Genomic DNA, 24,542 nt, shown 5'->3' with positions numbered 1-24,542 from the left:
CTGTCTCTTTGAAACTAATCTGCAGATTCTAGGTATTTTAGAGAACACGAGGTCAGTAGTTTTCAAACTGTATCCCTGGGGTTGCTGGGAACCTCACTCAGAGGTGTGGCTGGCGATAAGATAAAGGCGTAAAGTCTTGGATCTCAACCAGGCTGTAACCACACACAGAGCCTTTTTCAATTGTTTTATATTTTGTTCTTTGACTTGTGATTTAATCTGATCAGAGTGTCCACTGAATTTTGAAAGTTTAAAAAATGGGGCACCTGGATGGCTCAGCTGTTGAGCGTCTGCCTTAGGCTCAGGTCATGATCCTGGGGTCCTGGGGTCGAGTCCCATATGGGGCTCCCCTCAGGGGGCCTGCTTCTCCCTCTGCCTCTGTCTCTGCCTTTCTCTCTGTCTCATGAATAAATAAATAAAATCTTTTTTAAAAAGTTTAAGAACTGCTGATGTAGATGACTTATGAGACCTGTCTGAAATAGAGGATTCAATGATTCTATTTCCTCAGTTTTTTGGTTTTTTTTTTTTTATTGAAATAGAATTGACATGTAACATTTTGTAAGTTTAAGCTATACCACATGTGGACTTCATCCATGTGTTTCTACTTCCTTCAGTTGTTACCAGTAACTTCTTTCCAGTCTCTCAAATTCTTCTTGTCATTTTGTAAACCTTTTCTCTCATGCTCTACAGAAGTGACAGTAGGGGACAGGATTCCACTTCAACACAGTTGCCCGACAGAGTAATTTCAGAATTGTGAGTCTTTTTCCCTGTATATTCCCCTTCTCCTTCTTCATGAGAAACATGATCAGTTCTTTAGAAACTGCCACCGCATTTGGCAGCAGGAAACTAGGATTGAGATGGAAGTTGTCACCTCTTTTTCAGGAGTCACGTTTTAATAAAATAGAGACTCATCCCAGAATGGTTGCATTTATGCTGGAGAATCTTTGGGTGCCAGGAAATTTGGATTTGTAATGGAAGTTGTCACTGAACAGCAGCATAAATACACTAGCCCCCCTAAAAATAAGTGTTCTGGAAAGGCTTTGCAGTGTGAAGCTCACATGGCATGAAGTATGGTATTAAAAACCTGTTTTCAACATAACATTTTTCTCCTTGGAAAGTTGATTGTCCTCATGGGCAGATTTCTAGCTTCAAGCATTCACATAGTATTAAAATGAAAGCTCTGCACCCAGAAACTGTGGAAAATGCCCACTGAGTATTCTCACAGCACAGTTAGCAAATCCACCAAACACTCTTTGATAAACGACAAGATGTTTTAGGGCTTTAGAATTACTGATACCTCTGTATACTCTTTGACGTGTGGGTGAGTTTGTGATTCCACCAGTAGAAGGGTCTGCATTTTACTGTTGCCATTCACTGTTAAGGTTTATTTTGCAAAGTTAATATTGTTTTTGAAGAATGATACTTAGTTATGTTCACATTTAAATGATGCTAGTCAAAGTTAATGGATCAGATCTGACTAGGTAAGTAAGATAGGCATTTTGGGAGGATCATTTGTAGCTTTTCCAGTCCAATTTAATGAACTAGAAAAGTAATTTACTAAGTATAATGTAGAGGCTGGAAGAAATTTATTTCAAACTCCCCAAACACTATGCTTTGAGACCATAGCTTGGTCACCTTGTAAGGTCCCGTATATTGCATTCTGTGACAATTCATTTTGATCTCTTAAAGATGCTGCTGTTCTGTTGGAAAAAGCAATAGGATAAAACTGGATTTTTAAAATATGTACCAAATGCCTAATGGGAGAAACAAGTCAGGTAGTCATTCACATTCTAGTGTAAATAGCTTTACAGGGGTTTTTTCTTTCTAGAAAGGGAGGTGGGTTTGTTTGTTTTTTTTTTAAGATTTTATGTATTTATTTGAGAGAGGGAGTGCAAATGAGCACCAGCAGGGAGATGAGCAGAGAGAGAGGGAGAGGCAGGTTCCCCATGAGCAGAGAGACGGACATGAGGCTCCATCCCAGGACTCTGGGATCATGCCCTGAGCTGAAGGCAGACTCTTAACCGACTGAGCCACCCAGGTGCCCCAAAAAGGGAGCTTTTGTCTGGAATTGTTGGAAGGAGCATGATCATGATGTAATGGATTCTTCCTGGGAGAACTTAGGGATGGATAGGAAAAGATGAGTTGAAATTGTTAGCACCAAAGGTATTCTTGGATTTCCTTATAATTTTTTCCTAGGAAAGTCAGTACTTTGTCATATTATTGCCATTTCCAAAGAATTCCTTTTGACAACTTTAGAAGCCAGTGAGACTGCTATGATTTTCCCACCCTGTGATTCACTAGGGTCTTACCATCTGGTAGGTATCATGCTAAGCACATTACATACACTGACTCAGTTCTATTTATTTATTTATTTATTTATTCATTCATTCATTCATTTGTTTATTTTTTTAAAGTAGGCTCCTCACCCAACTTGGGGCTTGAACTTACTACCCTGAGATTAAGAATCACATGCTCTACTGACTGAGCCAGCCAGGCACCCCGTGCACCGTCTCATTTAATCTCCACTCTGGCATTATGAGGTGAACCCTAGTTAATAGGCTCTAAATGGTGCTAATTCTCCGCTGTGATAAGCATTTTAAACATTTTAACTCAATCTTCACCATAATCCTCTGATATAGGTACTATTGTTTCCCCATCTTACAGGTACAGAAACTGAGATACAAAGATTCGCTGACTTGGCTGAGAGCTCACAGCTAGTAAATTGAGGAGCTATGATTTATGTTCAGGCATTCTGGCTCCAGAGACGACACTGTTAACCACTGTTGTGTGTGATAGTATCCTTATCAGTGAGCAAATAGAAGGACAGAGAATAATAACTCTCCCAGAGTCACATGGGCAATAAATAGTGGAGCGGAGACTCAGGTTCAGGCAGCCCATAAAACTGCATAACCTACAAAGCTCACCCCCCTTCCACAGCCCTGCACATCTTCTCTACTTTGATCATTCAGTCTTAAAGCCACTTCAAATTCTGTATGTTAGTAAGTTGAACACCAATAAAAAATAAATTAAAAAAAAATAAGAAAAAGGTGTTACAGAGGTACTTATGACACTTAGGAAAAATATTATTGTTCTGAATTTGGTGATGATTGTGGTAATTTGTCTTCCACTCTTAAAAATGTGGGTCATTGATTGTGAATTATTTTCTTGTTCGAAATAAAGATTCACTTTCGGGTTTAAAAAAAAAAATAAAGCCACTTCAATATAGATGTCAGTGTTGACACTTAAGAAAAGAAATGATAAGAATAGAAAGGGAAGAAATTAATTTTATCATTTATTCAACTTATTGCCTAGTTGAATTTTGAATAGATTTTGGATTGTGGTTTGAATCTTCACTAAATTTCCAGCATCAGAGACAACCTTAACCTCATCTACACCAGTGATTCTTAGTCCTTAATGAATGTATGGGTCACCCGAAGACCTTGCTAAAATGCAGATTTTAATTCAATAGGTCTAGGATGAACCTGAGACTCTGTGTTTCTAGCAGACTCCCATGTGATGCTGACGCTCCTGGAACGTGATCTGTGCTTTGAGTAGCAAGGTTAGCACATGGAAGGTTTTGTTTTTGTTTTGTTTTTCCAAACTGAGCATAAAGATTTATCCTAGGGCCTAGAGTTCAAATTGGACAGAGGGAATTTTCAGAGATGGAAAAATGAACATGTACAGAGTTGGGATGATCAACACTGGGCAGAGGGAGGAGTGGCTCATGAGTGGCTCACTAAGACCTGAGCTACCCAACTTCCAGGATTGGAAGGGACTTCCAAACATCCAACTTGATGTTGGAATCCTCTCATATCTCTGCCAGGTCATTTCACCTCTAGAGTTAAGGAATTTTCTGTGCTGAATGGAACTAGGAGAATTTAAAGATGGTGCCCAAGTCACAGAAACAGTCTAACTGAAAGGCTGTGATGTCCCCTACTTCTCCAGACAGACATGTGCCTCCATAATACATTCCCAGAGCCTTTGGATGTTTCTTCAAAAGCTTTCAAACCTTCCTATTTCATAATAAAAACAATGTACTCTACCAGAGAACCATCTGGGATTGCTTTTTCCCCCGAGCATCTGCATCCCACTCTGAAATAATGATCTCAGTGCTGACTGGCAGGTGAGAAGCAGTGACAGCTGTTTGGCAGCTGGGCTGCTTCTTGGCTGTACTGATACCTGCTGGGCCCTTGAGAAAAATCAAGAATCCTGCGACCATGAATGGTTTCTTCTCATTTTGATTTCACAACCTGAACCCAAGACTCCTGTTGTCGGGTCCTCTGATTGGAGGAATGCCAGCTTCTCCTTTCCAGCCACTCTTCCTTCGGGCTGTGACGTGACAGTGCTGTGTTTTCTGTTTCAGGTGCCTGGGGAGAGCGAGAAGCAGTGGAAGCCAGCACTCGTTGTATTGACTGAGAAGGACCTTTTAATCTATGACAGCATGCCCCGGAGGAAGGAAGCCTGGTTCAGCCCAGTTCACACATACCCTCTTCTTGCCACCAGGTAGCCATGGCCCTGTGTTTGAGTGTGATATCTTTTTTTTTTTTTTAAGATTTATTTATTTATTCATGAGAAACAGAGAGGAACGAGAGAGGGGCAGAGACACAGGCAGAGGGAGAAGCAGGCTCCATGCAGGGAGCCCAACGTTGGACTTGATCCTGGGTCTCCAGGATCACGCCCTGGGCCGAAGGCGGCGCTAAACCGCTGAGCCACCCGGGCTGTGCGAGTGTGATGTCTTTGCGGTTTGAGATTGTTCTGGTCAATTATGATTATTTAAGTGCATTATATTCCTGCTTACTATTGCATCAGGAGCTGAGAGCTCTCCAGCAGATAGCCACACATCTTTATCCAGAGAGATTAATGATCATCTATAGCCAAGCGCAGGGCAATGCAGAGACAAAAACAAACTGCGTATCCATCCTGAAGGAACAGTGACATCTGTGAGATGGTCACCTGCCTGGGTCTCCACTCCATTTCCTTTGAGACCAACTATGTGCATGTGTTTATGGTCTTGAAATTCAGGTAGGATTATCAGGCAAGAGTCTTCACTTTTGGCACAGAGATTGTCATACGGGCGTGTACTCGTGTGCTTTGTAATGTTTGCTCAGCACCAGAGACCCCATAGAAAATTCTTTCTCAATTGTGTGTTACTTCCTATGGAAGTGGGGCTGCCAGAGTCTATCTGTTTCTTAGGGCCTTCAATGTCCCTTATTGTTCATGTGACATATGTTATCTTAATGCATCATGTGCTTAAGATAACAGCACATGCTGAAGACCCCTTTTCAGAGGTCTCTATCCTGAACACAAAAGCTCGTTAAAACGGAGTCTTGCCTTCAAGTAGTTAGCAACTCCCAGACCTGGCTTCTGTTGCTGGCTCTTCCTGTATGTGCTTTATGATGATGGACGCAGCTTTCATTTCTCCTGTACCTCTCTTTCTTTACCTAGAGGGTAGGCATGCTAACATTATGTTTCTGGCCTCCCTGGCATTATGCTTGGCAATACTGGGCCCCAATGTCTGTAGGATGAATTCCTGAACAACATGGGACACACTCTGGAATGAGTTTGGTCCCACAGACAGAGAGCAGAGTGGACTGAGGTTTTGGAGCATCAGTCCTGAGTGAGAGAGAGATGGAGACAAGATGAGTTCTCTATTCTGGAGGGACTAAGATGCCACACAGGATATAGCTTAGGCTCAGGTGCAGAGAAGAGAGTGAGACCTGGAAGCAGAACAAGAGGGGACATGAGATTAAAATAGCAATGGTGTATGGAGCTGAAACTCCTTTAAAACCCCTCTTCCTTTCACTTATGGTGATGATGGAGAACAGCAAGGGTGACCTGAAGATGGCAATTATTGGCCTCAGGGTGAATAGAGGAGGAGGCCTTCAGGGGCCAGGGACCAAGCCTAGATCACGTAGATATTAATAAATAAATAAAATAAAATAAAACAGTAATTTAAGTTTTGGATATCCTAAGCCTCAAAGCCTTTGACAGGTAGCCATGAAAGCACTATTGATGTTTACAATAAAATCTCAATAATCAGAATCCAAACATCCTACAGTGGAGCTTCAGGCTGTGTTTTAGGTTCCATTCAGATTCAGCCCAAATGCCATCATGTTCCACAGTCTCATCCACAGTCCTCACCCACGGGCACTGATATGCAGATTCTGAGACATTCTCACAACTGGACCCAAAGAAAGATTAGACGATGGTCACTGTCTTCCAGGTACTAAGAAGAGAAATTGGACTCATGCCTCTTAGACTGATTTTCAGCCTCACACATCTAAGTACAGTAAAGTTCCTAGGTAATTCTAGGGCAACTTGAAAATAAAACTTACCCTAACGCATGGATAGCTTTTTTTCCTCATAGTTTCTGAGCATTCAGACATGGGGGCTGCCTTTTTATTCATGCACCCAATTCAGGATTTGAAAAATTCAGTTCTTCAGGCTACATACACTAGCCACGTTTCAGGTACTCAGTAGCTGTGACTATTGGCTACTACTTTGGACAATACAGATCAAGAACATATTCATCATCACGGAAAGTTCTATTGGACAGCACTACCCTAGGGCGTATTTGACTAGCTCAGAATCAGCAGCGTGTCAAAAGCTCAAGCTGCCTGATGGGAGGTTGTGTCGCAGGCTCTTCAGGCCATCTACACAAGCAGGCACCAGTGGCTCACGGGGAGGGATGCACAGGACAACAAATGGCATCGGAGTAGGTCTGGGTGGGGTACCAAAAGGTATCTGTTACAGGCTCACATGCCAGGTCTGGACTGTGAGCAAAGCACACGAGTAACCTAAACCCATGAGCCTGCATCTGCTATGGAAGTAAAAATGGAAACCCCTTCAGTGTGAACTGTGCTTAGTTAGAACAGAATATGCATCATAAAAAATCAGTGCCTTCCATCTCTATGTAAAGGAGATGCAGTGATGATCCTTGACATCCCAATTTACCACCTCTTTTCCAAATTACCCAGCCTCACCGTTGAACTGCAAAATCAACGTGTTACTGTATGTGTATGCTAGTCCTATGAGCAGTGATAAAATTCGGCTCATAATCATGACCCTGATCTCCAGCTGGTAACCGGTGAGGCAGAGGATGTCCACAATATGGAGGCAGCACTGGCTGTTTGTGCTTATTTCGTCCCCTTGAACTAGTACATATCTTGTCACCTGTTCCTGAGCAGCAGCCTGGAAATGTGACAGCTGGAGTTTCCATCTTAGTTTTCCTCCCGCCAGAAGAGTACTTACCCCGAGCTAATCACTGCGCCTCCCTTTCAGAGTCCTCATCTGTTAGATGCATTGGTGAAATGCTGCTGTCTCTCCAAAGCCTAGCTTTGGAGATATACTTTGGGGAAATAGGTTTCTAACTGGCTTGTGCAGCAGCCACCATGGCTTCCATGCATTGACCATGGTCCTCTTCCCTCCACCATCCTGTAGACATGCCTAGAGAAAGACTGTTGGAAAGCCAACAAAAAATGAGGAAAACAACCCTCGCCTTCACCGGAATCCCATAATCACACTGGGAGGACACAGTCCTTGTGTGGCTCCAGGCTATGGAGCTGGGTTCACGGCAGCTGAAGATAGAAACTCTTCTGTCCCTGCAGACAAAGCTGGCCGTTTGAGATGGGAGGCTAGGCTGAAGCTGTTTGCTTCTGGCAGAAAACTCGCTGCCAGGAGTAGTAGAGGTCAAAGGGAAACTCTGGATCCTTCCATTACAGAAGTTACCCCAGTTCTTCCAAGGGCTGCTTCCCCAGCCCCTTATTTAAGTTCATCAAGTGACTCATTTATTTCCCCTGAGTTCTCTATGGTCACATATGGCAGTGTGTCCTGCATGTATGAGTATTTAGGCACATAGCTTATCTAGAAGCATTATAAGTCTTTGACTGGGTTTTTCTAAAGAAAGGGACTCATGACTTTTTAAAATTGCTTTTTAAATAAAATTTTATTTTATTTAATTTATATTCAATTAATTTACATATAGTGTATTATTGGTTTCAGAGGCAGAGTTCAGTGACTCATCAGTTGTATATAACACCCAGTGCTCATTACATCACGTGCCCTCCTTAATGCCCATCACCCAGGTACCCCATCCCCCCACCTACCTCCCCTCCAGCAACTCTCAATTTCTTTCCTAAAGTTCAGAGTCTCTTATGGTTTGTCTCCCTCTCTGATTTTGTCGGTTTTATTATTCCCTCCCTTCTGTGCACTTCTGTTTGGTTTCTTAAATTCCACATGAGTGAGGTCATATGATAATTGTCTTTGATTGACTTATTTCGCTTAGCAAATACCCTTTAGTTCCAACCATGCCCTTGCAAACGACAAGATTTCATTTTTTTTATTGTTGAATAATATTCATTTGTATATGTAGACCACATCTTCTTTATCCATTTATCTGGCAATGGACATCTGGGCTCTTTCTGTAGTTTGGCTATTGTGGACATTGCTGCTATCACCATTGGGATGCAGGTGCCCCTTTGGATCATTACATTTGTATCTTTGTACTAGGTAAATGCCTAGTAGTGCAATTGCTAGATTGTGGGGTAGCTCTATTTTTAAGTTATTGCAGAACCTTCATACTGTTTTCCAGAGTGGTTGTGCCAGCTTGCACTCCCACCAACAGTGTAAGAGCGTTCCCCTTTCTCTGCATCCTCACCAACATTTGAGTTTCATGACTGTTAATTTTAGCTCTGACTGGTGTGAGGTGGTATCTCATTGTGATTTTTATTTTTATTTTCCTGTTGCTGAATGATGTTGAGCATTTTTTCATGTGTCTCTTGGCCATTTGTATGTCTTCTTTGGAGAAATGTCTGTCCATGTCTTCTGCCCATTTCTTGACTGGATTATTTGTTCTTTGGGTGTTGAGTTTAATAAGTTATTTATCGATTTTGAACACTAGTCCTTTATCCTATAAAACATTTGCAAATATCTTCTCCGTTCTGTAAGTTGCCTTTTGGTTTTGTCAACTGTTTCCTTTGCTGTCCAAAAGCTTTTCATTCTGATAGCTCATTTTTGCCTTTGTTTCCCATGCCTTTGGGGATGTGTCTAGCAATAAGTTGCTGCAGCCAAGGTCACAGAGATTGTTGCCTGTGTTATCCTCTAGGATTTTGATGGATTCCTGTCTCACATTTAGGTCTTTCATCCATTTTGAGTGTATTTTTGTGTATGGCATAAGGAAATGATCCAGTTTCATTCTTCTGCATGTGGCTGTCCAGTTTTCCCAACACCATTTGTTAAAGAGACTGTCATTTTTCCATTGGATAGTCTTTTCTGATTTGTCAAAGATTGGTTGACCATAGGGTTGAGGGTCCATTTCTGGGTTCTATTCTCTGTTCTCTCTACGTATGTGTCTATTTTTGTGCCAGTATGATACTGTCTTGATGATTGTAGCTTTGTAATATAGCTTGAGGTCTGGAATTGTGATGCTTCCAGCTTTGGTTTTCTTTTTCAGCATTCTTTTGGCTATTCATGATCTTTGTCTATTCATAAAAGTTCCATACAAATTTTAGGGTTGTTGTTCCAACTCTGTGAAAAATCTTTCTTCCCTGTGGTTCTTCAGAAGCACTGTTTTGCCTTATGTTGTGGTGACCACCAGTGAATTAATTCAAAGGCTGTCCTGGATCTAGTGTTCACAGAGTCATCAGAAGCCCCTAAAATGTGTTGTATGGTTGCCCTGCTTTTTCACTTAACATGATCTTAGAATTTTCCTATGATGTTTTGTACTCTACCTTCACTTTATTTTACTGTGTAGCATTCCATTACATGGATGCTCCAGGGCACAGACTCTGGAAACTTACAGCATGGCTCCAAATCCCAGCTGCTTACCAAGTTTTGGAAATTTGGGCAAATTTTGTAATCTCTTATTACCTCATGTCCCTCATCTGTAACGGGCATAATATTTGTACCTACCTGATAAGGTTGTTAAAAGGTTACATTAGGTAATGTAAAGTGCTTAGGATAGTGTTTGACATGTGGTAAGTGCTAAATACATTTAGTATTAGTACTCTTATTTTTTAACCTTTTCTCTATCTGGGGATTTGATAGTTCGTTGGCCACATTTTAAAAACAACTTCATCACACTGAAAACTTGTGAACAACTGAAATCCACAGGTTGTCATTATAGCACCTTGTGAGAAATCTTTTAAAGGTGATCTTGTCAGCAAAAAAATGATAATAATAAAAATAAAGATAGATCAACAAACAGAAAGCCTGAAAAACATCTCCTTAAAAAATAAAAATGACTTTTTTTTTACTGGTGGAGAGGAATGATCACAGTATTGGATTTGACAACCCGGGTTCATATTCCAGGTTTGCCCAGGCAAGCCCCAGTTTACAGGCTGTGTGACCTTGAGCAAATCATGTCACTTCTCTGATCCTGTTTCTTCACCTGAAAACTAGGATCGTAATGTCTGTGACAGAGTGATTATGAAAATGCCAGGATGATGACCGTGCCTGTCAGCTCAGGCTGCCACACCAAAATACCGTAGCCTGGATAGCTGAAGCAACAGATCATTATTTTCTCACAATTGCGGAGGTTGAGAAGTCTAAGACCCCAGTATCAGTGTGGTTGGTTTCTGGTGAGAGCCCTCTTCTTGGTTTGTAGGTGGCCTCCATCTTGCTGTGTGCTCATATGACTTCTTCTTTATGTGTGTACGGGGAGGGAGAACACTGGAGCTCTCTGGTGGCCTCTTCTTATAAGGAAACTAAACCCACCAGAGCAGGGCCACACCCTTATGAACTCATTTAACCGTAATGACCACCTTGTTGGCTCTGTTTCTAAATATCTACCCTTTGAGGGTTAGGCCCTCAACATGTGAACTGACGGGGTGACAGTGGGACAGGATTCAGTCCATGGCCATGACAGAAGTACAGCCTTATTTAGTATCACAACTGGCACACAGCAAGTCTGGGCAACTGCCAATCCTGTTCCCTTCACCTTAGCAGTGCTGGGCAGCATTGTTCAGGATGTCAGACAGGCTTTTCTCTTGCCCAAGAACAGGCAGGGACCAGAGCCAGTAGGAAACAGGTTCTCCTAAAATCAAGTTACTTGCCCAGACAGTTCATTGTTGACTTGTTGATTTGTTTAGTTTTGGTTTGTTGTTTGTTGTTTTTGTTTTTGTCTTTGTTTTGTAGTCTCAGGCACATCAAATTTGTATTTTTTTCGAAGATGAAGATTTGATTGTGTTTCAAAGCAGTGACACTAGAAATGTTCACAGCGTGTTCTTGATGTTGACCACCAAGCAGAGAAGTGTATGAGCCGTCGCCTCTCCCACTGACAAGCATCGATGGTGCCTCTGTGCATCAATGGCACAATTTATAGCAGTGCATTTGAGAAGTTTTCCAACACATGATTTTAGCTATTCTCATCCCTCAGCTTTTATGAGTCTTTGGGAAAAATGTTTTTTGTTTTTTTTGGTTTTGTTTTGCTTAGTCAAAGCTTATTTGATGTTGCTGACCACTTAAAAAAAAAAAAAGGTACATATACTCTTGCCCATATGGAGGAAGTGGGTTGGGTTGTTTTGTTTTTGTCTTTGTTACCGTCGTCATAATTGGTAAGTGAGATAGGCCTACAGAGAGTGAGGGTTGAGGTTGCGGTATGTCTGAAATTCTAGAGGAGATTTAACACAGAAATTCTGCATGCCCAGTCCCAGTGGTTGGCAAAAGACTGGGAAGCACAGAACTTGCAGAAGGAGTGATGCTGCCCTGAGCCCAGTTCTCCCCACTGTGGGCCCAAGAGAAGGGATAGGGTAGCTGGAGAAGAGGAACTCATGAATGTGCAGGTCACTCCTTTGATTCCACATGGGAGCCAAAGACACTGGCATTTCTATTAAACGTGTTGGGTAATCTTTGGTGCCTAAGGAACTAACCTGTTTCTACGTGCTAAAAGTAGTTGCTGCCTCAGGCCAGCCTCAGAAATTTTAGGAATGCTTTCCACTGGGGAAGTTGAGCCGTTTGTGTGTGTCAAACATTAAATTACAATCAGTTTGTGGTTTGCACACTCAGCCCAGTAAGCCTCTTTTCTCTTAGGGAATGTGAGTCTGTGCCATGGCATTCCCAAGGGAAGCATGAGAGGCTCTGCAAGCCCATGGATCCGCACTCTATCAAACTGAAAAGTTCAGGGTTTGTCTTCACATCCTTCCATCCTGTTTGGGCTCTATGTACCTAGAGTTTACACTAACTGCTGGTCCCCTCTCCTCCCTCCTATTAATCCAGCAGCTCCTTAGAGTCAGGTGGGAGATGAGCAGGGGAGATGAGCAGGGAGACTGGAACCCCTCAGCTCACACCAGAGGAGCTCCACGGTCTTTGGAGTCAGACACACTGGGAGTTGGATCCTGAGACCTTGACTTGCAATGCAGTTGTGGGAAAATATCAGTTCCTCTGAATCCAAGCCTCCTCATCTTTATGAAGGGCAAGAGTTTCTTCTGCTTTGTATGGTTATTGGTGGGACCCATTGAGACAGTACATGTAAGTGTTTAGCATATGCCTGAGACATGATAAGTGGTTGATAGATGTAAGCAATTAAGATTGGGAAAAATAATTGAAATTAATGTATGAATAATAAGTTTGATCCCACATATAATACTGTATTTATCATGGATTTGTAGTGTCTTAAACCAAAGTCATTGAGATATAAGGACAGGGCGAAGGAAGAGTTTGTTGATTTGTTTGTAGAGAGAGGGACGTGGGGAGACTGAAACCTCTCAGCTCACACTAGAAAGCTAGCTCTTAATGACACTTGTAAGGACGCTGCAGGTAGGTGGCCTACTGATGACTTCTTCTTTGGAGCAGGGATGTCCAGTTCAATTTAAGAAATGTTTAACAGTCCCCTGTTAGAGGCCAGCATTGTACTAAGGGCTGATGTTAGGGGGATTTTAAAAAATGCAAAACGGGAGGGGTAAAAGCCAAGTGTTACAAAAGCTAATTGTTCAGGTTATTTACTCATGGTTTCATTTTCCCAGTAAAAGAGTACAGATTTTATTTGTCATTACCTTCCATGGAGAGGTTCTTGAAGATCTTTTTATAATCTATATTCTATACTCATTGCGATATATGTTGAACTAATTAAAACATGGATGGGATAATGGAATATGGAAGAGATAACCAGGAAAAACTCAAAGAGTATATCTAAAAATTAAAATTCTAAGATTGCTAAATGATAAAAAAGACTTAAAAGGAAAACTTCCCAACACATTGGACTGTCACGATGTGAGAATATCCTTCAGATCGTAGGCCTTGTTCATCTCTAGACATGGCAAGTGTGTGGGTGTGTGGGTGAATTAAATCCTTGGGTGACCTGAAGAGCTCATTATTCCCTCTCATTATAAGAAGGAACAATTTCTGCCTATAGTTGACAAGCTGGAGTTTGGCCCTTTTTCCTGGTATAATGGAAAGAGTATCAACTTTGTAGTCAGGTGGACTTGGGTTCAAGTTCTGGACACTCACCTTGTGATCCTGGGCAGCTACTTTACCACTCAGAACCATGGATTCCTTTACCTTGTTGGTAAAATGGAGCATGTAAATACCACTTCCAAGACCTCATGGAGACTAAGTGCAGCCTTTCACACAGTAGGCATCTGCTTTCCTCTCTCCACTTCTGATGACAGCTGGCTGTGAGAGGTCACGAGACCACGGAGAATATACGTCCCTGTCTCTGGAAGTCCACCTGGATTAATTCCACTAAATAGTAAAAAATTGGCCCTTTTGTTGCTCATTCTCCTGTATTACATCGGTCTTTGCTTTAAGACAGTATCCCTCAATAATATCTTTTCTAGAGATGGGACCTTGCCTGACCTTTCAGCACCATGTTCAGATGAAAGAAGTTTAGAAGGTTTAGAAACGAGGCAATTGTTCAGCTCTTCTTGGCTGAGGGGCAGCTTGCTGGTTCCTGAGCAGCCCTCTTATTAGCTTATTAGTGACTTTCCCCCTCACTTCTTTCCTAGACAACCGGTTGACAGCTGGGCTCCATTAGGGTGGCCAGTGGATAAAAGTTATTAAAGAACACCTGAATCATTTAAAGGATCTGACCAGATCCTTTGTTTTGCTTTCTTGTTTTTGGGGGGCTTACACTGTGGCATGTACTGGGAGATGGCTAATTTCAGCAATTAAGTAAAATGAGAATGTAATATTACTTAGCAACCCAGTTACCTAATATGTAGTTTTACTAATTTCGCTGAACCTGTGTGCTGCAACTGCTTTTATTTTAATTAAGGATATTAATAATAATGTTTTTGTATGGAACATTTTATGCAACATCCTCTAACACCTATCCAGAAGTAAATTAGTGCATAAGCTTCCTTTGTGAGACAGTTTTTTTTTTTGTTATGTTTTTTTCTCAAAACCAAGCAGGCAGAGGGGGGCATATCTGAGGATCTAGAAACTGTATGCCGTCTAGCACCTCAGTTATTGGTGGACATGCATTTTGCCTGGCCTCCTGAGGGAATGAAGGCATTTCTTACTGCCAAGCTCCCCCAGGTATCAAACAAAGAATTTGACCTACAAATGGGCTTATCCCACTGCCACGTTGAGCCTTGTGGAATCCACCTTGTGAGCCACTTTGGACAGTTGAAGTAATTTAAAAATATTTCACCCTTTCTTTTTACCCAGGTTAGGGATCCATTTACATGCAGTTCTTTAAATGTACATACCATGGATCCATGCTGGCCAGGAATGTGAAATCTTAATGATTCACTTTTTTTTTTTTTAATAAAATGACACCTTCTACTCCCAGACCCACTCCCCCACCCCCCAAAAAAATGGCAACTCTGACTCCCTAAAGGACCAAGTCACTACTGAAAACACTAGTTGCTAAAGATGGATTTGAAGGAAGAAACAGGCAATGGATGTTAGGATAATCCCATAGAACATCTCATCCCAATTACCTTTCAAGATCACTTTTGGCCAGGGTTGAATTAATCTGGAAATGAGCATCTGATGGATATAAACCCAGGTTCTTTGTATCTAGCATTAGCTGTGGTTTCATGGATGGATGACCAAGGGTAAGAGAGAAGTCACGGTATCTCACAGGCGTCCTTAATCACAAACTTCTTGGAAAAGAGTCCTCCTTGTATTGTAGCTATTCATTCAGTCATTGATGTAACAAATATTTACTGAGTGCTTGCCATGTGCCTGGAACTGTTCTAGGTTGTGTACATACAGCAGAGAACAATCGAATGAAAAATCCTGCCCTGATCGAACTAATGATACCAGTTGCTCTTCCTATATATTCTGTTCCAGGTGCTGTTCCATACAGTACTCACACAACTCATTTCATCCTTATCAACAACACAATGAAGTAGGCATACTGCTGTCTCCAGTTTGCATTTGAGGGATCTGAGGCAGGGAGGGCTTAGGTAACTTGCCAAGGTCACACAGTTGGCAGATGGCCGAGTTGGGCTGCCTGACTCTGCTCTGTCCCCTCACACCCAGGGATTCATTCTCCTGCCCCGCACGTTATATAGGCCTTTCATTTGTTCACTTACTCATGCTCCCAAATAGTAGGAAATGTAAAATCTTGCTGGAATTCTTGACTTTGCTTCTAACCGTGGGAATACGTATTTGAACTCTGTAACCAGGGACAAGCATGTCCTTGGGCTTCTCACACCGTTTCAGATAACGCTCAGAAACTGGGTGTGAATTGTAGCTTGAAAGCTTGTCCCAGGGTGCCAGTATTTTCTTCCGACAGGATAAGAAAGTTATCTTCTCTTGGGAGATAGCATTTTCTTGGTTGCTGTAGCCTCGTCCCTGTTGCAGATATGAGACAGATGGTCATATTTTTAAGACTACATAAATAGCTTAAAATGTAAAATAATTGAAACATAAATAATAGCTATTTCAGAGTCCCCCTTGAGACTGCAGATCAGAAAAGATCTTTGGGAAGAATCTTGGGAGGAATGTCAAAATGCTGTTCCTGGCAGACACATTCTGGATGACGCCCTACCTTTCTATTTTTTTTTTTCGCCCTACCTTTCTAAATATGTATTTTCTAAATCTTAAAGTCCAGCTGACATTTACCTGCTACTTAAAGTGTCCAGAAGCTGGCTACGGTGATGTGTTCCCAAATATGGTCTGCAAATGAAGAGCTCACGAGGGGGCCTTTTCATTGCCTCACGTCTCGTAGCATTTCCGAATAGGCCAAGGATATGTGTGTGTGTGTGTGTGTGTACTTTCCTTTGCAAAATTGAACTCAGATTTTTTTAAATTTAATTTAATTTAATTGTATTTGTTTTAAACTCAGATTTTTAAAACATTTTGGAAAACTTGTATTTGTGCAGTTATTCAGCCAGCATGCATTGAACACATATCGTGTGTTGAGTTGAATGCTAGACGCCACCAAATCAATGAGAGATGCAACAAGTCTTCTCCCCTGGAGAACATCAGGATCTAGAGAGGGAGATGGGGTGGTGATCTTCAGTGCTGTGTGGGAATCCAGAGAAGGGGTGCCTCCCTCGAGGAGATCGTGCTATACTTGGTCTTGAGCTCCAGCCGATTGCTGTGCCGCCAACAGCCAATGTTTCTTTCCCTCCACGTATTTTTACCCTGGAGCTGTCGACTTTGATACACGAGCAACAAACCTTACAGAGTGGCCTCCACGAACACTTCCTGGCCGCCATCGTAAGCAGTCTCAGCCCCACTGGAAGAGATCCTGCCTCACCTTAGATCCTCAGAAGCGAATCATCTGCTCCAAAGGTGATTCTTCCTAGATGGGCCAGGGTTCAGGGAAGGTTTTAATCAACCATCAAGGTTGATTTTTCAAGGCCAGAATGCCCTCTAGAGTCCCCTGGAAGTCACTGCCCAGCCTATGCTTGAGCACCTCCCCAGATACTGGGGACATTTATGGCGGCCTCCTCCCCCCTCCCATTCCTCACACACTGTCTTCTCTTTTCCAGACTGATTATCTCCAAGAATGTCCTTTCTGAAGCAGTTTTTGTACTTTTCTGTTTGGATCATTGTCTTCTAATATCATGACACTTGTATGGAGCTGTATTTTAGTATCACTGGTTTCCTTTGAAATTCTATTTACCTTATAATTTGTACACATTATTCAGAAAAAGGGTCCACAGCTTCCATGACACTGCCTAATGGATGCAGGGTACAGAAAGATGAAGTCCTTTCCTAAAGTTTGGTGTCTAAAACCAAATGGTGTGTTTTAGGTGTGGTTTGATCAGTACAGGGCGACAGAGGACCATCACCTGCTCTCATTCCATTAATTCATCTTAAATTCACATTAGTGCTGTTGGTTGCTCTAAGTGGAGCCAGCCATCAACTAATTTCCGGTGGTGCTTCTACACCGAGTCTCCCCCATTCTAATTTTGTTGTTGTTGTTTGTTTTGGGCTCCAACTGCAGTGCTTAGTAATCTTATGTCTTGATTCTGTATTTCTTTTTACCGGTTTTGGGTCATCCGCTGATTTGATGTCAATGTCCTCTACAACTTCAGACAAGTCACTGATGAAAGTGTTCAACAGGGCAGGTCGGAGGCCTCTACCTCCATTTCTAATTAAATTGATTCGTCCTGGCTCTGACCACTTCACATAGGACTCATCTAACTGATAAGCTTTGTATCCAGCACTTACTCCTTTTAAGTCCAAATGAATATTAAAGGAAACTCTGTCAGTACATTTTTTCCTGAATATTCACTTAATCTATTCCTTTTCTAGTAACCTGGTTTCTGGATGAAAACAGTTGATGTAAGGAAGTCACACAGGGCCTTGTGAACTCCTATTTCCTATTTTCCAAAGTGAAAAAAAAGAAAAGGTGATGCCTTAAAAAGACCCATTACTAAAATAATAATAATAATAATAATAATAATAATAATAATAATAATAAATTAAAAATTTTAAAAAAATTACTGAATTTGGCCTGGGAACAAGATCAAAGAATTGACTTTATTCTTTGTTTTGAAAATCAGGATATAATTTTCACTTTTTCTGTCTTTGAACTGCTGATTTGTTCTCCTTGATTTCCCAAAGATCCTCCTCCCCCCAGAGTTTCACTTACGTAGCATTTAAGCCCCTCTGCTACCTTGGTGTGGATTCTTCACACAAGGACTTGAGTTCATTTGAAACATCAGGGTACCTTCTTCCCAAATCTCTTCCTTCTGGGCTCCCACCGCTCCTTCCTCCTCACGTCTCAAAAACATTTTTTTTCATAAAAGCAGCAAAGCCAGAATTCTCAAATCATATTTTCTTTCAGCCATCCATCTATATCACTACTGGCCTGGAGATGCGAGCTGCCTCTGCCTTATCTTCACACACCATAGACATCTAGAGATTGCGACTCATGTTGTCTTTTCCATTATTAGAAAACCTTCCCTTGTGTGGACCATCAACCTCCCATCTAAATGAAGGTTTCTTTTGAGTAGTGGTTTGACTTCTGGTGAAAACTTCCTGTCCTTTGCAGTGGACATGATCCTCGTGGTCCTGTTGTTACTTAATTTGGAACCCAGGTATTGGGTTCTTAAGATATTAAGGAACTTACTTATGCAATTTTGCTTTAGCTTCTGTTAATCCGAAGTGACTGTGAGTCCTGAGCGGCGATGCTCCGTGAACAGTCGGACTATACAGTATCCAGTATTGTATATCCAATATTATTTTATTGGTTGATATTGGAAATGTGCCAATACAAATTCATCTCAGGAGAAAGATTTCACAGAACATTGTAAATGTAATCGTGCCACTCTTTTCTCTGTTTCTTCCTTGTAGCAGTCATGTAACTAAAAAGTCTTACCTTGCCTTACATTGTCTAATGGCCTTGTCTTATTTTCGAAATGCCATGATTTATCAAACAACCAAGTCCCTGTTCGAACTTCTGAAGATGGCAGAGCGGTTCACATCCACATCTCTATGTATCGTCGTCCCCAACTTACTATTATTGACAATCAAAAGCAATTAGTTGGGGATGATATAAAGAACAAGGAAATCTATTATTTCCAACATCTTGATAAGAATGAGATGACAAATATGTTGATAACTGTAGGGTTCCTCTTTATCCTGTGCCAGAATCCACTGGTCTGCATTACTGTGATGGAACGGCTTTCCCTCCAGGTTCAGGTTCACCCTCTGGAGAAAGACCCCCAAGATAACCAGATTGCCTCAATGAAGAGGAGTAATTCTCCACCCATCCATCTCTTCTACTTGTCATCTGCCATACTTCCATATTCTGACTGTCTTCCATTTTATAGAAGTGAGCCTCCCAAGAACAGGGACGAATCTGGAGTGAAGAGTCTGTGGGAATCAGAGGGGAAAAGGGTATTTCTCCTCTTGAACTGCATCTCCTTAAGGTTTGGGCCACATCTTTTCTACTCACACCATGCCTCACCTTGGGTTTGCATAGAGCAGGTGCTTTTATTAGTTGGCTATTCCTGACAAAATACTATAAAGCAGGTGGCATAAGCAACACACATTTATTTTCTCATATTTCGGGAGACTAGAAGTCCAAGATCAAGGTACCATCAGGGTTGACTTCTAGTGAGGGTTTTCTTTCTAGCTTATAGATGGCTGCCTTCTTACTCTATCCTCACCTGGCCTTTCCAGTCTGTGTGTGTAGAAGGAGAGAGATCTCCGACATCTCTTTCTTTTCTTATAAGGGCACCATCCTATTGGTTAAGGCCCAACCCTTGTGCCTTCATTTAACCTTTATTACCTCATTATAGACCCTATTTCCAAATACAGTCATCACTGGTGGTCAAGACTTTAACTTAGGAATTTTAGGGGGACACAGTTCAGTCCATAACAGTGTTCCATAAGTGTTTGTAGGATATACCAGTTGGTGAATGGCAAAATCTTTATTGAATGAATGAATGAATGAATGCCTTAGTGACTTTTTTGGTGATCATTTGGAAGTAGAGAAAAGACTTGAACAGAGCAGGAAGCTCCTCTAGGGCCCTTCGGAGCACCCCTGAATCCAAAACAGTCCTGTAACTTCAACTGGAAGGTCTCAGCATATCTCCTGTCTCATTTGTTAGAGGCCAGTTGGTTCGTGCAAGGGATTAATGAGGCCACAGGTGGAGGTTTCATCCCACAAGGCTCAGTTCGCTTCATATTGAGAAAGGCTATTCCACTTCAGGTGTTAAGTTGAAAACCTAGATGAGGACAATTTAGGATAACCCAGGCATAAGCACATACAAGAGGACTTAGGGGAGCTCATCTGGTATTCCAAGCCTAAATTAACACTAATGTTAAACAAAGGACAAACTAAACATGTATTCTGAGTCGAAATGTGTATATTTTTCAGTGGAATGGAAGATCCGATTCTAAGAATTAACATGGAGATTTGACTTCATTCCAGTCTTGTAGCCTTTTAAAGCAAATCTTTACATTTAAAGTATTGTTGCTTAGTGAAAATTTTAATATTAACGGATTTGTTTCAAAGTTTTTGTTTTATATAGTTGAATTGCATAGAGATTTTTAGTAGATCTATATACATTTTGCCACATTTGCTATATATATTTATAAGATAATTTGCAAAGTCTGTCTAATACTACACCCAGAGGAATGTACTCATATGCATCATGTGGATATTCAGTGTAGTTCACTTGTTGTGTTTTTTTTTAAGTTTTTATTTATTTATTCATGACAGACACTCAGAGAGAGGCAGAGATATAGGAAGAAGGAGAAGCAGGCTCCCCTTTGGGAGCCTGATGCAGAACTTGATCCCAGGACCCCAGGATCACTTCTGAGCCAAAGGCAGACACTCAACCATTGAGCCACCCAGGCGTCCCTCACTTGGTATTTTTAAAAAACTGATTTATTTGAGAGAGAAAGGGGGAGGGCATAGAGGGGCAGAGGGAGAAGGAGAGAGAAACCCAAACAGAGGCCCTGCTGAGCACAGAGCCTGATGCATCCCAGGACCTCAAGATCATGACCTGACCTGAAACCAGACTGTGGTCTGAAAGTCAGACCCTTACTGGACTGTGCCACCCAGGAGCCCCTGTAGTTCACTTGATTTTAATCTGATTTAATCTGAAAAAGTATCTTTTTGTTACCAGTATTCACATTAGGTACTGGAAAAGACAATTTGCTTTATCTGATTGTTTACGTACAGCTCTACACGTTTCATTAACCAATACTGGTGTATTCAAAAGAATGCATTATTCAGCATGTCTGCTATTCTTCTGATAGCAAATCAACTTGTTCTTTAATATAGATATTAGGTAATTCATGCTTGATTACTGGAAAAATCAATTTCTCCTCTTCCCTTTTCTTTTCAATGAATGAAATTTGGTGATGAGATGAATAACAAAGCACAGCAGGAGTCCTACCTCCAATAGCTCTTTTCTCATTGTTACTTCCTGTAACACCCTGTATTTCTCCATCCTGGACTCCCTGCTCCCTGTGCCCTGTATCCATCAGCTAGACACAGGCCTTTCTCATACCTTGTTACACTTGGTTAATATTTTAATTCCCTATACCCAGATCTGCCAAGTGCAAATTTTCCAACAAATTGCATTTTCCAGTTATTGTTGGTTTTGATTTTATAATGTCTCTGGAGAAAAATTAACATTGGTAGGAAATTCACAAAAAAGTGGCATCCTTCACGAGGATGGTACATCTTTTTCTCCTTCCAGTTGGGCCTCTGTGTTACATTTCTGCTGGCCCTGGATTGTGACAGAGTTGACGTCCCCTTGGCGGGAAGTTAGAGATGGAAAGTGAGAACATATCAGGCTAGGGAAGGCATAAGGGAACTAATGTTTCCTGGATGCTTCTTATGATCACTAAACACTGAATTAAGTGTTTTATGTATTTTATTATATTGAACCCCAAGGACGGGAGGCAGGAATTGCTTTTTTAAAATAGGGAACCCAAGGGTAGCAGCACCAGGGGTATGGAAGGGATATGGAAATAATACTTAGTACAAACTGTATGCTAGGTCTATGCTGGGCATGGACAGTTTACAGTAGTATTATTTCATGTATTTTTTAAAAGATTTTATCTATTTATTCATGAGAGGCACAGAGAAAAAGGCAGAGACATAGGCAGAGGGAGAAGCAGGCTCCCTGCGGGAAACCCAAGGCGAGACTCGATTCCAGGACCCCAGGACCATGCACTGAGCCAAAGGCAGATGCTCAACCGCTGAACCACCCAGGCATTAATATTTATTATCTTTGGGTATATCTCTGTATCTTCCAAGAATTTTACAAGCGAAATGCTTTTCAATGAACCTTTTTCTTCAAGTAGGCATTGCAAACCATTCCTCCAACCAGTGTCAGCTTTGTGAGTAAAAGAAAGCTCCTCAGAGTTATACAACAAGCTCATTGCTAGAAATTCAACAGGGTACAATGTTTAATTTCACCAATAGTTTTGCTCTCCAATATTTAAGTTCACAAGAGAAAAATAAGCTTTTGGATTTCCTTTGTGCAATTTTCAAGCTAGAGGGAATAAGCGCTTTGCCTAAGAAGGTCCCTCTCCCGTCCACCAGGTGAAGAGACACCTGGAATTTCTATAACAAATGGTAGTGTATCTCTTTCTGTATTAAAAGATAAGGCTGAAAATGCAAATATCCTGGGCAGAAGTAACATTTACTAAATTATACACGCACTAGCCTGCAAATGATTGATAGGAGCACTTCTCCCAAAGGGAGGTTGACATATCAAGGAACAGGGGAGAGCAGGAGAGATCCGGGGGTTTATTTTTTATTTATTTTTTAAAAGATTATTTATTTATTTATTTATTTATTTATTTATTTATTTATTTATTTGAGAGAGAGCACAGGAGCAGGGGGAGGGGCAGAGGGAGGAGGGGAGGGAGAGGGAGAAGCAGGCTCCCTGAGGAGCAGGGAGCCCCAGTGTGAGGCTCCATCCCAGAATCCCAGGATGGTGACCTGGGCCCAGGGAAGACTCTCCGGAGAAGCCATCCTGGGGCTTAAAGGGCTACAAGTGACAAGTAGGAGCCAGTGACTGCTCAGAGGCTGAGAGTCCTTGTTTTTTCCATCTGGCCTTTCAGAATGTACTTAGAGGCACATTTTAGGCTGGGGCTGTGTTTTAAAGTCAGTGTGACAATCCTGTGGGAAAAATCACTCTTGGAAATCCCTGAGATTCCCCATAAAATGCGGTCATCTTCTGATCCTGGGAAGCGCAGCATCGCCCTTGGTGGGGGGGTGGGGCTCGAACACAGGCACACAGATGCTCCTGGTGGTTCTGGTCCACTTGCCCTTGGACGCTGGGGGCTTGGCAGATGCAGACCCCGAGGACATTGGGCGCAGCCAGGTGCTCCCAACCCCAGGAACCCCGGGGGAACGAAAGCTAGCCCAGGACCCCGGGTCGTGCTCATGCTGGGGTATACACAAGCTCCGGAATGGACTGGAGAGGGAAGGATTTATATGCCATTTAAATTGTTCTCTTTTGCATTTCTTCTTTTTTTTTTTTAAGATGTTATCTATTTATTCATGAGAGAGACAGAGAGAGAGGCAGAGACACAGGCAGAGGGAGAAGCAGGCTCCATGCAAGGAGCCCGATGTGGGACTCGATCCCGGGACCCCGGGGTCACGCCTTGAGCCAAAGGCAGGTGCTCAACAGCTGAGCCACCCAGGCGTCCCTCTTTTGCATTTTCTTAATTCTCTTTTTGGCCGCGTAAAGATAGTTGAGTTTGCCTCATTAAAGGGCTGTCATTCAGCTTCTCTGCACCAGACGCAGTTCCCGGGCAAATATAAGTCCCACCAAGCCGATGGAGGAACCGGCTGAGCAGTAGGCAGAGAAAGCACAGGGACGATGAGGCTGGAGCGGACCCTTCAGGTCTAGGGCCGAAAACAGAGCAAATCACCCATATGGGAGCCTTTCCCAGGTGACAAGTCAGGTGAACACTGCGATTTCCAGTTTGATGATTTTTCTCTCTCTCTCTCTCTCAACAGGCTGGTCCATTCAGGTCCAGGCAAAGGATCGCCCCAGGCTGGTGCAGATCTGTCTTTTGCTACCCGGACGGGCACCAGGCAGGGGATCGAAACACACCTCTTTAGGGCTGAGACCAGCAGGGACCTGTCTCACTGGACAAGGAGCATAGTGCAGGGCTGCCACAACTCGGCAGAGCTGGTCACTGAAGTCACCACAGGTAGGCGCCCCTGGCTCTCATGGGACCAACGTGCCCTCTCTTCCACCTCAGCCCAAGGTCGTTTCTGTTATTGGCCTTCTGGGCTGTGTAGAATTCTAGAAGTGAACTTCAGTTCCTCCAAATTAGGGCACTGTAGGCCCTACTCCAGTGAAAGCCTGTTTCCATCTCCATTCAAGAAAAGTTGGTAATTTGGAGAGTCAGATGTCATTTTCTTACCTGCAGCCCCTGGATAGCTTCCTGGGAGCATGAGTTTTGAGGTACACACTAGTAGGGTTCTTGTTATAAACAAACAGCAGAGACTGACTCTGGGAAATTTATCACAGAATAAAGTTCTTGGTCAGAGAGTTGGTCAGAAAACTGGGGAACCAGTTTGTGAAAAAAAAAAAAAAGCAGGAAACAGAGGCATCCAGTGGGATTCAACAGCAAAGGACGGAGCCTTGGGAAGAGCCACCAGTGATCCCTGCCCCTGGTATGAATGTTGAAACTGAGGCAGGATGGAAGGAGCA

General features: G+C 42.2%; 1 protein-coding gene across 1 annotated transcript in view; it reads left to right on the top strand.

Annotated features, from left to right (window-relative positions):
• Window positions 1–24,542, top strand: part of SNTB1 (syntrophin beta 1) — a 231,901-nt gene that overhangs the window by 195,198 nt on the left and 12,161 nt on the right. The window contains exons 4-5 of the mRNA XM_072774351.1: window positions 4,361–4,500; window positions 23,840–24,036. Of these exons, the coding sequence (XP_072630452.1) occupies window positions 4,361–4,500; window positions 23,840–24,036 (337 nt within the window). The remainder of the gene's footprint in view (window positions 1–4,360; window positions 4,501–23,839; window positions 24,037–24,542) is intronic.

The sequence above is a fragment of the Canis lupus genome, chromosome 14 (assembly GCF_048164855.1).
Source record: "Canis lupus baileyi chromosome 14, mCanLup2.hap1, whole genome shotgun sequence".
In the NCBI taxonomy this organism is placed as follows: Eukaryota; Metazoa; Chordata; class Mammalia; order Carnivora; family Canidae; genus Canis; species Canis lupus.
This window is presented reverse-complemented; position numbering and strand designations above follow the sequence as displayed.